We start from the raw sequence: 15,024 nt of genomic DNA, 5'->3' as shown, positions 1-15,024 counted from the left end.
TAAGAGTAGTGCACTTTGCTATGATATTTTAAATCTTGTATTTCTAAGATAAAATTTTTTGTTAACTTGTCAGATTTGAACTGCTTTCAGTTCTCTTAGTGAAATTATTCTTTTTTAGTGCATACTCCACTGAGATCTGTATCATTGCTAGCTTGTGTGCTAGCACTCTACTGTAGCTCTCTTCCTCTTAAGAGAGTCTGTATTACGGTTTTAGTTAAATGGCACTACCCCAAATATTATTCACTCACCCTTGAAATGTTTTTAGTTTTGTTTTTCAGCAGAGGAGTAGTTACGAAAACATTAAACAACAAGTAACAATCTGTTTAAGTCTATTCTTAAAAAAGAGAGGAGACAATAATAGCCAAGAAAATCTACCAGATGGTTCTTTTAATAAATACATTAGTCTCTTTTATTTTTCTCCAGTTTTATCAACTAACGTAACAGAACTTTCAGACCATCAAACCAGTTTTCACAATCTGCCATAAATTTGCATTTCACAGAAATAATCCCGACAAGCACTAATAGATGAATGTTGATGCAATAATAAAAGAGTATAAGGCATATTTACACCATCTTTACATACAGAACACTGTACACACAAAAAAATCACAGATCCAGAACAAAGCAAATTCAATCCCTTAGACATTTTACGCTTATAGGCTTGGTATCAAACAAATAATTCTCCAAGCAACAGACAACCTCTTGTTCTTGTGTGATTTATTTGTAACATTGTGCTCATGCAAAATAGATATTTGCTTTATTGCATTAACATTGAAAGAACATTGGGAATTAATTCTAAAAACAGTTCAATCAAATTTTAAACCGTTTCTCTTCATCCATTGCAAGTCTGAGCCATTTTTACTGCTGAGATAAAACGAGGTGTTAAATGATGATTGAGATTTTTATTTGATAAGTTCCAAAATGATAATGAAGCTCAGCTGACTACAGTTTGAAAATCATCTTTCTTGACCATGCACATTTTGTTTTACCATTATAAGGTGGTTTAGATGAGACGGCTTTTGTACGTTTTAAGTTTCTATCTTTTTACATATATTTTTAAAGAAACCATGTACTATTATCCAACATCCACTGTTCACAGAAAGAAATAAGCAGCAGGAATAGCTCTGGTGGCAGAGCTGGCCAGGAGGAGGACATCAGTAAGTTAGTGGCAACTTAAGAAACATCAAATGCCACAGAGATACGTCATGAAATAGGAGATTACTATAACCCATACTTCTGTAAGAGTTCAGACTGCCAGGGACGTTTGCGCTCTGGAAAGTAATCTGGAATGTGGATTTTTTTGAAATCTTGAATACATTTTCTCATCTCTTCCTCAACACTCAGCTTCTCACATACCTTCTTTTTGGAAAGATTTGTTTCTCTGGATTTGCTAATGAGAGTTTGAAAGAGTTCACTGTTCCTACGTTTGTCTGGAGGTGGCAACCACTGCACTGGTGCCTTCTTGGATGGACGATCCAAAGTGAGAGTATTTGGTTGATGGGCTGTGGATTGCTGCGTGCTAGTGGCATTTTCTTGAGGAGTGCTAGCTTCTGAATGACTGTCACAACTCGAAGTGGACAACTCATTACAGGAAGTCCCGCTTTCACTGCCTTTGTCCAAGACTTTATCATGCTTCCTTTCTTCATGGTCTTGTTTGGGGGAAACGGTTCTCTGTGGGGGCCCTAATACAAGGCAGGAAAGAAAAAGTATTAAACAATTACTGGTTTACACAAAAACCTGATGATCAGCTATCATTTAAAAAAAGTAGTTCGGACTCAGCTGGGAAAAATTAGTGATGATTCCTTCAGTCAAAAGAAACATGCAAGATTATTATACAAGTTGAGGGTCTGGTCCCACACATGTTTTCAATTCAATATTCTCTCTCCTAAAAAATGTCTACCTCGAGAATAAATTCTCTGCCTGCATAAGAATCCAGGTAATGAAATGTGCACAACACTCACAGTCTATCGCACCAGAAATCCCTGCATGGGTTTAAATGAGCTATTTTGCCACTACCCACCCAAAAGTTTGCTACGAGAAATCAGATTGTTGTAGTATTAGGAAAATAATACCATACAATTTGTAAACCTTCTTCCTTAGCTTAAATACAAAATATTCCACGGGTCTTGATTTTTTTTTTTTTTTGGAAACTCTAACTTACCTTTTTAGAACAGTCTACTGATGCCATGCTCTGCAGATATTGACCCTGCACAAAAACTCCAGACAGAAAAAGGAGTACTAATCCTAGAATATCAGAGAGATCACTCTCTACTAATAGAGATTTTAGGCTTTTTTTTCTTTATCCTACAGTGATTTCACTGCACTTCTTACTACCAGCTATTGTACTAGACTTGCTTCAGTGCAAATTCAGAATTCAGCTGTATATAGCTTACTGAACAGCCTGGCAAAGAAAATAAGGTTATGAAGTTATCAATAAAAAAAGCATTCTGCAAGAGCAGAGAGAGAGAGAGAGAGAGAGAGAGAGAGAGAGAGAGAGAGAGAAAGAGAAATCTGATGGCCTATATCAGCAGGAACTTCTCAGTGCTCTACACAGCTGAAAAAACAGATCTTGGCTGTTATTTTCTCTAGATATTACTTTTGCTTTGAAGTCTTAAGCAGAATATGAACATGAAGAATTAGGTGGTAACCACTACATCTGTGCAAGCATTTTTGTTTTTGAAGCCTGATTTCAAAACTCCAACTGTGAAATGATGCTATCCTGGCATCATAACAAATGTCATGATCTAAATTTGGGGCACTATCTAAAGGTCACAGAAATATCTACAGAGTTCAGCAGGCTTTGGATCAGACCAAAGGGACAAGTTTCAATGGTGTTTAAGCACCGAAATTAAAGTGAAGAGTAGAATTTCAGTGGCAGCTGTGTATCTACCTGGAATTCTAAAAGCATCTAAACAGTTTAGGCATCTAAACAAAAAGGTATCTTACAAAAACTAGCTTAACCTTACAGTAAGCACCAGCAACATCATTTACTGCACTAGCTGGTACCAAAATTCAGGGTACAATAGCCCAACTTTTGAGTTACTGGGACAGAGCTGCCACTTATTATTCTCTTTTTCAGAATTACAAATTAGAAATACAATTACAATTGTAAAGAATGTGGGAGCACTCTTGTATCTTCTTTAACAATGCAGTTTTATGATTCAAAGGAATCCGAGAAGATTGCAATATTTTATGTGAGAACCAGCAGAAAACAAGACAAAACACAAAAGCAAATAAATAATAGTTTAACAGCAGCCACATTCAGCAATTTGCTTTTCTTTTGTTTTAGCCAGCATCCTAAGATGCTGTGTCACATTTCTACAGTGCACCTACAGAAACACATGAATAATCAAGATCCAAGAGGAGAGACAATAGTTCATCAGGGCACTCTTACCTTAGAGTGAAAAGCACAAGTGATTTTCCACTTCATTATATCAATCTCAAATATTTAGCACATGGCCGCAGCAATTGCTTTCCTGTCTCTCTTCCAGAAATATGTTCATCTTCCTGAATAGATTTATTTACACGCCTTCCTTCTATTTGGCATTTCATTTCGTAGCTTAAGAATATTGTATGGAAACGCAAAATCTGGAGAGTCAGCTGACATTATGGAATTACTCCGGCTTTGCAGCATGCGATATAAATCCGAGCAGTTAATCAGATAATTATTTCAGTGTAGTTACTCTGATTTTCAACAGCATATTATTTCTGGTTGGTCTATTTATAATTACTTCTCCATTGCTACTCCTTGCTTCGCAAGGGTTCAAATCTGCAATGTACTAAGGATCCAATCCAAGAAAGCACTGAAATACATGTAGATACCCTCAAGAATATGAAAAATTTCATTCACTTTTACAAGATTATCCAAAAGCCTGATATTAGGCAGGTATTTAAATGCTATTTTGGATCAAAGCCCGGAGAGTCGGTACGTTACAGCACTGAGCCCTGTATGCTTCACTGAATCATCTAAATTCACAATGACTTTAATCCAAATGTAGATTTCTTCCAGATCTCTTTTAAAAATTAACAAATCCTCCTTCACAAAGAATTCTTTACATGCCTCTGCGCTTTTTTCCTCAACAGTGTGTTATTCACAGAAGCAACAATTCTGTTGGAGAAAAGGTTTTCTCACAATGTTTTCAAGCTACTGGAACCCAAAGAAATTGATAAATACATGAGAAATGATCCTCAAAAAGATGTTTAGTTCCATTTCAAAATTAGGGATTAGCAGACAGATTTAGATAACGTCTCTTATTCAAAAACATCTCCTTATTGCTCTCTACGCTGGAATACTCATGTGTGGATGGGACTGTGCAATGGAATACTGTTTCTACTGTACCTTCTCAGCCCTTCCAGACTATCACCACAAACTTTCAAATAGGTCTTTCTACCTAAAACTATTTTCCAGGACTGCAGAATAATTCTTACATCCCAGGGAAAGTATATTTGCTCCACCGTGCACATACCTCTAAAAAACTTCACTGACTCACGACCTCCCCCCTTCCCTATCTTCCCTACTCCTTTCCTTTTCAGGTCTCCTACCTGATGCTAGCTCTCCAACATAGATAAGCTGAAAATTATGCACTGCACCTTGGTCCTCTCTGCTCTCTCTCCTTTACCCAGATATACCCAGTTGCCCTCTCCACTGCCCACTGCCTCTGCTGCTGGGAGCTGCTCCCAACAGCTCCCAGTTAACACTTCCACATAGTCCAGCAGACATTAAACTTCTCATTGCTTCTTCCTCATTTATTAACCATATATAGCTTCCTTTCTCCTAAGCCACAACATACGAGCCAGGAAACCATTTTTGATAACCGGTGTTAATAAGGAGCACTTGCTCCACTGGTGATTATGACTGGAAAACAGGCTCAGGGAGGTGCTCTTCCAGATGAGTTGAGAAGTGAGCTTGCTGTTTCCCTGGGCGTACTGCTTCCACCATGGCTGCTGCAGGCTGTTTCTATGAGACAGCTAGTGATATTCTGCCAGTCTTAGCACATTTGGGGGAATATCTCAAACACATTTCACTGAATGGGTAAGCCATTACATTTACTTTCACTGTATTCATTCCTCTTCTGTGTTGCTTTCTATTTCTACACGTTTGAACAAACACTTACTAGCAGAACTGACTGACCAAATAACCACTTTCAAACAATTACTACAAAATATTCATGCAAAATTAATCAAAAACTTTTAAATGTAATTCTCTGTGGTGATAATCTGCCTCCACCTGTTATAGCAAACCAAACAGGAAACAGAAAATGTCTTCCCTAACCTCTCTGTTGAGCCGTAACTGAGTAACAGAGCTCCAGTCAGGAACAGCAAATACAACAGGAAGCAACCCACAAACCAGTAATTATTGGCTAAAAATTGTAACCAAATACTTCTGGTAGTCAAATACAGTTCAGAAAGGTCTAAACTGGTTATTCATCAAGTGCAGACTGAATAGCCAATGAAATAATTCTTTGTGTCCTGCAACAGACAAAAATGACACATTGGAAAAACTAAAAGCATAATAATAGTGATATTCTGCTTAGCCATATTTCAGTTTATTTATACAGGCAATTATTTTCTTAAATATTAATAAAATAGGCTTAAAATAAAAGGAATCATACTGAAACCCATTTAACTTGACTGCTGCATTTCCCTCTCCCTCTATAGGTGTGCTAGAGGGAAAAGCAAGTTGTAAGGCCCTTTCGATCTTGTTTACAGGCCCTCTGAGCACATTACATTTATGTCAAATGCCTAGTTTATTGTACACACAGTGGCACATTCACTAATGAACTTCTTCCTCACTTAGTTACTTTATTCCTAGACTGTATCAAACATCTTTTTTTTCTTTAGAAATCAGTTTGTTTTTACTGCAGAATGTACTAGAAGCTGTGAACATATGCATAGATAACTGAGGGTAGCTATTTTAATAACTACCATTTCGATGCTTAGAGCAGAAAAAGTTCTTAGTTCTACAGTACAGCAGTTATAGCTGAATGTAACACATGGAGGTAAGAGTAGAGGCTGATACAAAAATAGTCATTTGCAAAAAAAACCATAAAGAACACTAAATATGCTCAATTTGCAGCAACTCAGTCTTTTACAGTTGGTCAGGAAAAATGTGAAATGATTTCACTTTTATTAACTATAAAAAGACATCTGTTTTTCGATGTCAATAAAAAACTAAATCAATTTAAAAAATAAACACAGAAACTCTTATTTTCTTATCATATAATTTTAGTAAAAATAAAGTATTGGGACATTTTATCTTCATCATTCTGTTTCTTCAAATTTACTGAAAAAAAAGAAAAAAACAGTTCTAATAGATATGCAGCCTATCAAACCAAAATAATAATCTGATCAAAAGGTTCTTTTGAACAACTAACTCCTGCATAAACCAGAAATTTTTATCATATCATTTGTTTTCATTAAAAATGAGTCATAAAAACATTGCAGCAACAGTATTAATGAAATACTGATGTAGTACAAGCTTCTACTTTTTAGCTGATTTCATCAAAAACTAAAACAAGAGGACAGTAGGATTTTAAACTCTCTAGTTATAATGGAAGGCTTGGAAACAAGAGAGCAAAGAGAAGAAATGTTATTTTTAATTGTGTTTGCAAAAGATACCTAATCCAATAATACTGTTTTCACCTTGACTTATAATTTGTGCATGTCTGAGAATATTGGCAGTATATGATTTGCATGTTATTTTGCATGAAATAGGATTTTTTTTTTCAGTCTTTTGGACAGGAAAAAACATAGCTTATAGCTACACAGAACTACAGTCTTGTACATGGCAGAGAACTTCCTTCTTGGACAAAGCTACGTTAAACCCCTTAATGACCTTTCCTTGCACCTACTTGCTCAAATTACATTATATTCAAATTACATTACTGTGAATAACTAAGGAAAATGAATAGGAGAAACATAAAAATAACATCCTATTATTTTTTTATGACTTAATCCTAAGAATCTAAGTAAAATTTACTATAATTAATAAACTGTCACAGAAAAAAAAATACTTATCAAATCTCACAATAAAATGAACTCATCCATCTTGCATACCTAGTTTTTTTTTAGTACCTTTCACCAGCATTCACAGTATTACACTAACTTGAATGCTTTGAGAGAAGTCGTCAGCTGTGAAATCAGATGACAGATTATGACTACTATGGGAACACTTCCATTACCAGACTTTCGGATACTTAATATCACACTTCAATGGTAAATGAATATCTTTTATGTCTAATTTCATTTTGATTTTATTTTTAAAAAAGATTTTTTTAAAGAGCTATAATAAGAGAGCTTTAAAAACCTGACATTTTCTGTGGCATATTAATGATACTTCCATTATTAGAAGATAATTCTGTTCTCATAACACATGAATTCATTCCCTGAAACTGGCAAGGGATTCAGTTGCTTTTTTACAACTCAAGCTCTAGGTTAAGACTGACTAGCAGCCATAACTTCTGTGCCTTACCATCCTATCAAAATCCCTTGCACATTTGGCAGAATGGAGCTTTACAGCATGTTTACGAAGAACCTGCTGATCCTGGGCTTTGTCCTCCTTAACACACAACAAAGTCAAGCTAACTCCTGGCTGTTTCATGGCCAGAAAAGAAAGAATTTACATTTTTTTAAACTATATACATCTTGTTAAGGAAACTTTTCTACTTACTGCAAGTATTGCAATTTACATGCAACTCATTCCTGTCTGATGCAGGAGCCCAAGGACTATGCTCTCCCTAATTTTTATTTTAAGCCTAATATGAAGGTCTGCATAGGGATCAAGTGGTACACAGTCTCATCTGACCCTGTCCCTATGGATGAATTTTACCCGTTATGAACATCCCAAGCAGACAATGTTAATATTAATAACTAAGTATATAATGTGAATAATTTCTAAGTGCTTACAAGAATAATTGAAGAGCTGAATGTAAAGATTTCAGTGGAACAAAACATTCTGTGTAGGAGTCTTTATGCTGTTTCACTCACTTTCACAACTGTTTAAGTGGTTTCACTCACTTAAAATCAAAAAATATATATACTTCATCTTCAGTTTGGCTCTTATCATCTGGTACAAAATGCCAAATCACTTTTTGGATTAAAGTCCTGATCCAAATAGTGTACAGTATAAAATAGTGAAGTATTTGTCAGAAGGAAGATTGAAACTTAGTTTTGTTTCCTTTCAGATGAGCAGCCAATTGCTATGGAGAGCCAAATGCTCACGGTTTTGTGTTCTTTGGCCTGATACGTGGTTAGTCAATGCAAAATAGTATAGCTTCAGTAGAAAGAACTGAAACTGTTCCTTTTGCCTTGGATTACTTCTGAGTCTTCAAAGTAACAGTATTCATTTGGAAGAAGTGAGTTAACTTTCCTCAGGCAAGAGAAACAATTAGTATGTGGGATTTAATTCAGTTAATGCTCTATGCCCTTACCTCTCGGGTAGAAAGGGCAACACTGTTGACAGGCCAACTTTAGTACTTTAAGCGGAATCTAAATTCTACGTGATCTAAGACTGCTAAGCATTAGCTGTGCAGACAGGAGACAGACATGTAGCTACTCGGTAACATGATTAATAGAACTTAGGTGCTCATATTTTATCAAAAGACTTCTGTAAACATACCTATGTTCTCAAAAAGCTTCAAGTTCAGACCTACAGGGTGTGTAAATTCATTTTGCCATTTAGTTAGGATGGTAAGGCACAGAACCACTAACAAGCTGCTTGTGAGCTGTGGATCTGGTTCCAGATGGATCTGCATCCATTCAAACAGAAAGCTTTACACTTAAATGTTCACCCCATTTAAGTCAGAGGCAACGCTCAGTTTGGCATAAGAGGTGCAGAATCAACGTGAAAGCTACAAAGATTTGGTTATAAAGGAAAGCATCTTTATTCCATCGTGAATGCAAAACAGGATCTTAAAAGGAAAGCATATTTAATGGTAAAAGCAGAAAGGATGAAAAATACTTATTGTATTTAAAAAAAAAAGCAGGGAGGGGGAGAATGATTTCTGTAATTTTTCAGTGAATTACTCAAAAAGAGCATATGTTTTGATGACTTCCCTAGAAAACTCATCTTCAGGTGCCTAATTATTGTAGGCAATATTTGAGCAAGAATTTGTGAAAATACTGTATTCTAAAGAAAATGTCACTATAGGCTTAATTATCACCTTTGCTAGAATAAAGCTCTTGTAATAGTAGTGTTGAATGAGTCATTGTACAGAAACTAAAGAAATGATGAGAAATTAAGAATAATATGGAGGTTATGAGGGAGATGAAGGCAAAATATATATCCTTGATTATTGCAATATGTTTTACTACATTCAGAATGTAACAGGAAATATGATTTTTCCCATAATACTTCCTGTCCTCTATGCCATATCTATGATACATCTCACATGCTTTAATCCCAACACAGATTTTCAAAATGGGAACTCTACATTGAAGTCTTATTGTTATGTTTAGGAGCATTAAGATTTTTAGGAATGTTTATTTGTTGTTTGAATACATGGATGTTTCCATATGATAAATATGTGTGTGATTGCACACTTGATGAAGCCTTTTATTCAAATTTCCTTACCTGCCATGAAAAGATAAAAAGACACTGTGTAGAGATTGCAGCTGTAATAGGCATAGTTCCCACAGGGGAAATTACCCTTTAATAGTGTTAAGCTCAATGGTGTGTGAATGGTTATATGGTACTTGAAGTGAATGAACCAATTTATCTTTCAGATTAGGACCACATGCCTGTAAGTGATAAGTGCTTTGTCTCAAAAGAAAAAAACAACAACAACAATAAAAATAATTTTTTTCTGTCACATTTACTACCATCTGATGTTAAACTAATTTCTAAAAATGGTAGAGTAGAATGAGTTACATAGAATCTTTGAGGAAAAATTGTTTATTTTGACTAATGCTGTATTTTAAATACCAATATTATTCAAAATATAACAAAATTATTTTGTATATAGAGTCCATACCTCTACCTCTGTTATTTGGAATGACAGAAGATGACAGAATACATAGAAAAAATATTCCTGCGCCCAACTTGAATTCTTAAGACAACTCACAAGCTCATAAAAATCAGGTAAGACCTGTTTTTTTCATATTCAGCTAAGAACAGAGTCAAATATTGAGGATGATCTTGTTATTCTAGGGAGTTAGTAATAGCTACTACACTGATGCTATACTGAAAATATACAAGAAAATAAAATGTTTGGAATATACTTGACACAAGCTGAATTAACATCAAAAGACTGAAAGTTAGGAAGCCACCAATACTGACAATATCCACCTACAGTAAGTGCATGACTGATTTTATCAGTTCCAGGACTGTAAAACTAGGTTAATACTTCACTGCTAAAGACATAACTGTCCTGATTTTCCTTGAGCAGACCACTGTTTGTGAAACAGATTGCACAATCTTCTGCAAAATCCCAAAAGCAAATTTAAAAAAGGCTTCACTAGGCTCAAGGCAAAGGGAATGTTGTAGCAGGTTCCTAGCAGACATTATGAATTTTCCGAGCCACACTGATTCTTCAGAGTTTGTATGTGAATTATTTGGAGAAATGGGACTCACTGAAGTAGGACAGAATTTTCTTCCTGAAGCAAACTTTGGTAAGTTGTCACTTTTTTAGTCATGGTCATATGCTATACTAATCTCCATGAACAGTAGAATAGTAATAGCATGCAAATATTATAGTAATAGCAATAAGACTAAGTTCGAGCTTCAGACTGGAGTGTTTGGGTTATTTTAGAATGAAGGCAATTTAAGATAAATGCACTTCACATGTTGAGTGGTTTGTTGACTCCTTACCTGTAGATATATTTTTCCCTTGCCCCAAATCTGAAAATGTAGGTAGTTAAGATAATTTTGATGCTTGAAGTGAATTTCAAAAAATAATGCTTTGGTATATATGACAAGTAAGGATGACTTTCACAAAAAGCATGCCTTTGCCATAACTTCACTTGCTACCGTGAGCAGCCAAAACTGCCTGCATCTCAGTGGCGTCTCAGCAGCAGCTGGTATACGTGCTAGTATACCATTTACAAACTGTTAGTAGGTTTGTGCTGAGCTCAGTGCCATAGATCTATAATAACAAATATCATTTGCCCTTGTTTGACTGTTACTCTTCACTAGCTGTCAGAGGTAAAACTAAAATCTTATGTTCTGTCCATGAAAAATGCTTACTAGTTTTTACAAATTTGATATTAAACTCCACCAAATTTTCTCCAAATTATTAATTTAGAAATCAAATGGTTAATAAGACTGGTCTAGAGCCATATTCTCAACTGTTCAGGAGAATGGTATTGAAAGCAGGATATTTCATCATACAGTTATTATAAACTCCCTTAAGACTTCACTGTTTCCTTCCACTACCTGGTGCTGCCAGAAAGTTTACTTCCTTAATGGTGATCACTGGAAGAGATTTCCTTAACATAGGCCCCAGTTTACCAGTTCTGACACCAGCCTAACTAAATTGACTTCTTATTCTTTCGATACCCTGAAGGAGGATGCTGGGGACTGCTAGCGAATCTCAGTTTCAAGTATCCAAAAGTCCTTAAGTTGTTCTGTCTTAACCATTGTCTTGAAATCACCTCTACCACAGGCTTAAATTACAAGGAAAAAAAAAATCAACAGCAGACAACACACTTGCAAAGACTTCATCGGGGAAAAGGGACAAAAATGAAAGACAATCACTTCATCTTCTTATTGTAGACACAAATCTGAAATGTATTCAGTATTCATAGGACAAACTATAAATCACTACTTATTCTGTGGTTTTAGGGACTCAGTTCTATTGCCTATCCTCTGTCCTCAAACTGCATTCAGAGGAAACAGCTGGGTTGGGGAAGGACGTTCACTTTTATATCTCTATCCTTTCCTTGGGAACTCCCTGAATTTGCTAGATATTATGATTCCCTTTCTGTGCTCCCTCCCCTAAGGACATATTTATCCATAACTCAGTCATGAATTTCAGTCTGGCTTGAATCAGATTGCTGGCTGCTGCCTTCTGCTTTGCAAATACTAATACTGGTTGGGCATCTGCTCAACTGTGAAATAGTCTTTTATGCATGGGGTCTGTGTTTGGCAAGGCCCTAATCAGTGTGTTAGGCAATGTGAAGCTGAATCCCTTGCCACCAAGATGAGCAACACTCTTCTTTGAACCATTCATGTTTCATTTTTGTTGAATTAGTTTTAAACTTCTCAGCTGCCAGCTGTGGCTCCCTGTATGGCCACTCAAATGCTTGTGCCAGAACAAATGACACCAGAGGGATGGGAAACAATATTCAAGGGAAAGGGATTGCACTTTTCAGTCATGGCTTATGCCAGTGTAAAACACGCATGAAACTATAGCTTGTCTTCTTGTGACACACAAGTACAGTACATATGTTGACTTAATAATGTCCTTGTCAATACGCAGTTTGCTTTCAAAATAAGTATAGATGGAATTGGAAAAAAAGCCATCTCAACTAAGTTCTAACAATCACAAACTGATTTCAGTGGGACCTCAGGGATCTTATCACTTCCAAAAACACTGCTGCTCTCTTAAGCTCAAACATGAGTTTAAAGCAGAAAGGGAATGACTGAGACAGTAATTTCAGGAATTTTTGTTTTTAATTTTTCCTTTATTTTCTTTTAAGAGTTCACTCACAGCTTGGCAAGAATTCTTGTCTCTGTGGATGGTCACGGATCTTAGTCTTAGTTGTAATGGTATGAGCAACAGAAAAAGAAAGAATTAAAATAGGATAGAATCAACTGTCACCTTTTGGGCTTGCTCCCTGATTTAATTTCAGATTCTAAATTGAAAATTTTCCTTACTAATCTTTATTTCAGTTTGTCTGATATCATCTCACATTTCTTTCTTTTGTCAATTACTACCTTACATGATAAAATGTATAATCTTCATGGCTTCCTTCCAGCTCTTTCAATTTTATAGTTTTCTTTCCTGCTAGCATGTAAAATAAATTAATGTCAATGTGAACATATAGAATGTGTATAAAATATGCTAAATATGCTAGCAGAAAGTTTTCAAAATGGTATGCATTGGCTTTAGTATTAGAGAAAGTCTCACATTAAAGAAATTATTAGGTGTTATTTTAGACACCATCTGTCTTGGTAGACTATGTTTTTTTTACATGATGTTAGTGATAGCACTTCAGTTAATACAGAAATGCAAAACAATGGGAAGTGCACGCTTGAATCAAATCTATATTTTACTTTTGATTATTGACAACCAGCAATTAATTAAATGATCTAGATAAGAGTCTGCAGTGAACTATCCCAAGAGTTGCAGAACTAAGAGGGTAGCAAGTCAGAAAATACTCAGATTAGATTTGTCTTTCCTATGCCTTTTCATGCTTCTCCTGGAATAATGGAAACTTCACAATCTGCAAGAATTCTGTGAAAGGACCAGAAATGTTTGCTGAAAGATTCCCTAAGTAACAGTGACTGTCATCATATGAGTTCTTTCTCACTACTGGGTTCATAGTTTGAAGTACGTTTCAGACTAACATTTCAACAGTAGCAACACCATTCATCTGTTTTATCATTAGGGTCCTGTACATGAAAAATAAAGTAAAATACTATGAAAGTAATGGGGCATTGCATCCTAAACTAGGTAAACATATGCTGATAATAACACACTATCTTTACGTCCCAATTCCTAGATCAGCTTTATGGAACACTCAAATCACTCACTCTAAGTAAATAACTTCAGAAAATATGAAAACATATGCAGAAAGCCAATCTTATTTTATGATATATATTTCAGTAAAACAAAAAGCATTGAACATGTAAAGGGTAATGAATTCACTCCAAACACAACATCTTGTCCTTCTATGCACAAACAAAATAGTTTGCAAATCGTTTCCATCTAAAAGTATTATATATCCATATTTACACAAGCAAAACATTACGACTGTATGACATAAATCCACAAACACACATAAACAAACAAAAAGAGTGAAGGTAGAATACATAATTATGCATACTCCTCGGGAAATAGTGAAACTGCATGGATTACAACAACTGTGCTGTAAAGACAATGTTAAATTCTTAATAGAAATGAATGAGAGAAAAGAGAAAGAGAAATGAGTATTTCCAGAGCAAGAAACTACAACTTTGACATAGAATCAAAAACATTTAAGGGACAAGACCACGCTGATCACATTTAAAAAGTCAACACATACAGACATTCCTAACAGCAGTATTTAATATATCACAAAATTTCTTCAGAGAAAGAAAAGATATCACAAAATTTCTTCTTCTTTGACAATACTTGAAGATAAAAGTGATGTTCTGTATAGTTTCCACATCATTTATCCTCTAAAAGTAATAAAAGAGAAAGCCCAAAAAGGATTTGCCACTTCTGCTGTGGTGATTGCTGATGTTAATATTATTACCCTTGCAAACTATATGTTCTGGTAACAGGCTCCATTGTGTGTGACGTATGTCAACACTAATTAAATAGATGACCTTTGCCCAGTACAGGTTAGAGTCTAAGAACAAGACAAGAAACAACAGATGGGAAGAGACAGACAGATGGGAAAGTACCAAAAAAAAATGCAACACTGGTCAGCATGATAGGCTGATTGTTTCAGACCTCCAGCTGTTTAATCTTTTGTCAGGATTTATATGAGCAGCACAGAAATTGAGAGTTTTAGGGAGGATTTTGAAGGAGAATAATGCAATAGCTTTGCAGATGTTAGTGGTAAAGTGAGACTTTTTCTCCGTAAAGTGAGAAGCAGCATCTGAGCTCACGTAAATATGGGCAGCTGGGAAAGTCATCATGGTTTGGTTGGGGCCAAGACTTAACATTTCAGCAGCAAATAACAGGGCCTAGATAGGTGAGGACAGGCAACCAAAGGCCTTGAGTGCGAGAACTAGCAACCCATGTTTGACGTAAAATTAAGAGATTTAATGTAGGGATTGAGAAACAAGGGTCAAAGCAATAAAACTACAAAAAATATCTTTTCAAGGGAACAAAACAGATGCTCTGGAAGGAGATACAGTTGTATTTTCCACAGCCA

At 35.5% G+C, this 15,024-nt stretch overlaps 1 protein-coding gene across 2 annotated transcripts in view; it reads right to left on the bottom strand.

The window, feature by feature from the left end:
• The window catches only part of KCTD8 (potassium channel tetramerization domain containing 8), a 233,958-nt gene that overhangs the window by 131,283 nt on the left and 87,651 nt on the right, over positions 1-15,024 (bottom strand). Inside the window, exon 2 of one of the 2 annotated variants that reach the window (XM_068943005.1) lies at positions 383-1,682. The exons of the other annotated variant lie outside the window; for it this stretch is intronic. Coding sequence (XP_068799106.1) covers positions 1,222-1,682 — 461 coding nt within the window. The 3' untranslated portion in view covers positions 383-1,221. Of the gene's footprint in view, positions 1-382; positions 1,683-15,024 lie in introns of those variants that run through there. 2 annotated transcript variants of the gene reach the window in all.

Source organism: Struthio camelus, chromosome 4, assembly GCF_040807025.1.
Source record: "Struthio camelus isolate bStrCam1 chromosome 4, bStrCam1.hap1, whole genome shotgun sequence".
NCBI classification, from domain to species: domain Eukaryota; kingdom Metazoa; phylum Chordata; class Aves; order Struthioniformes; family Struthionidae; genus Struthio; species Struthio camelus.
This window is presented reverse-complemented; position numbering and strand designations above follow the sequence as displayed.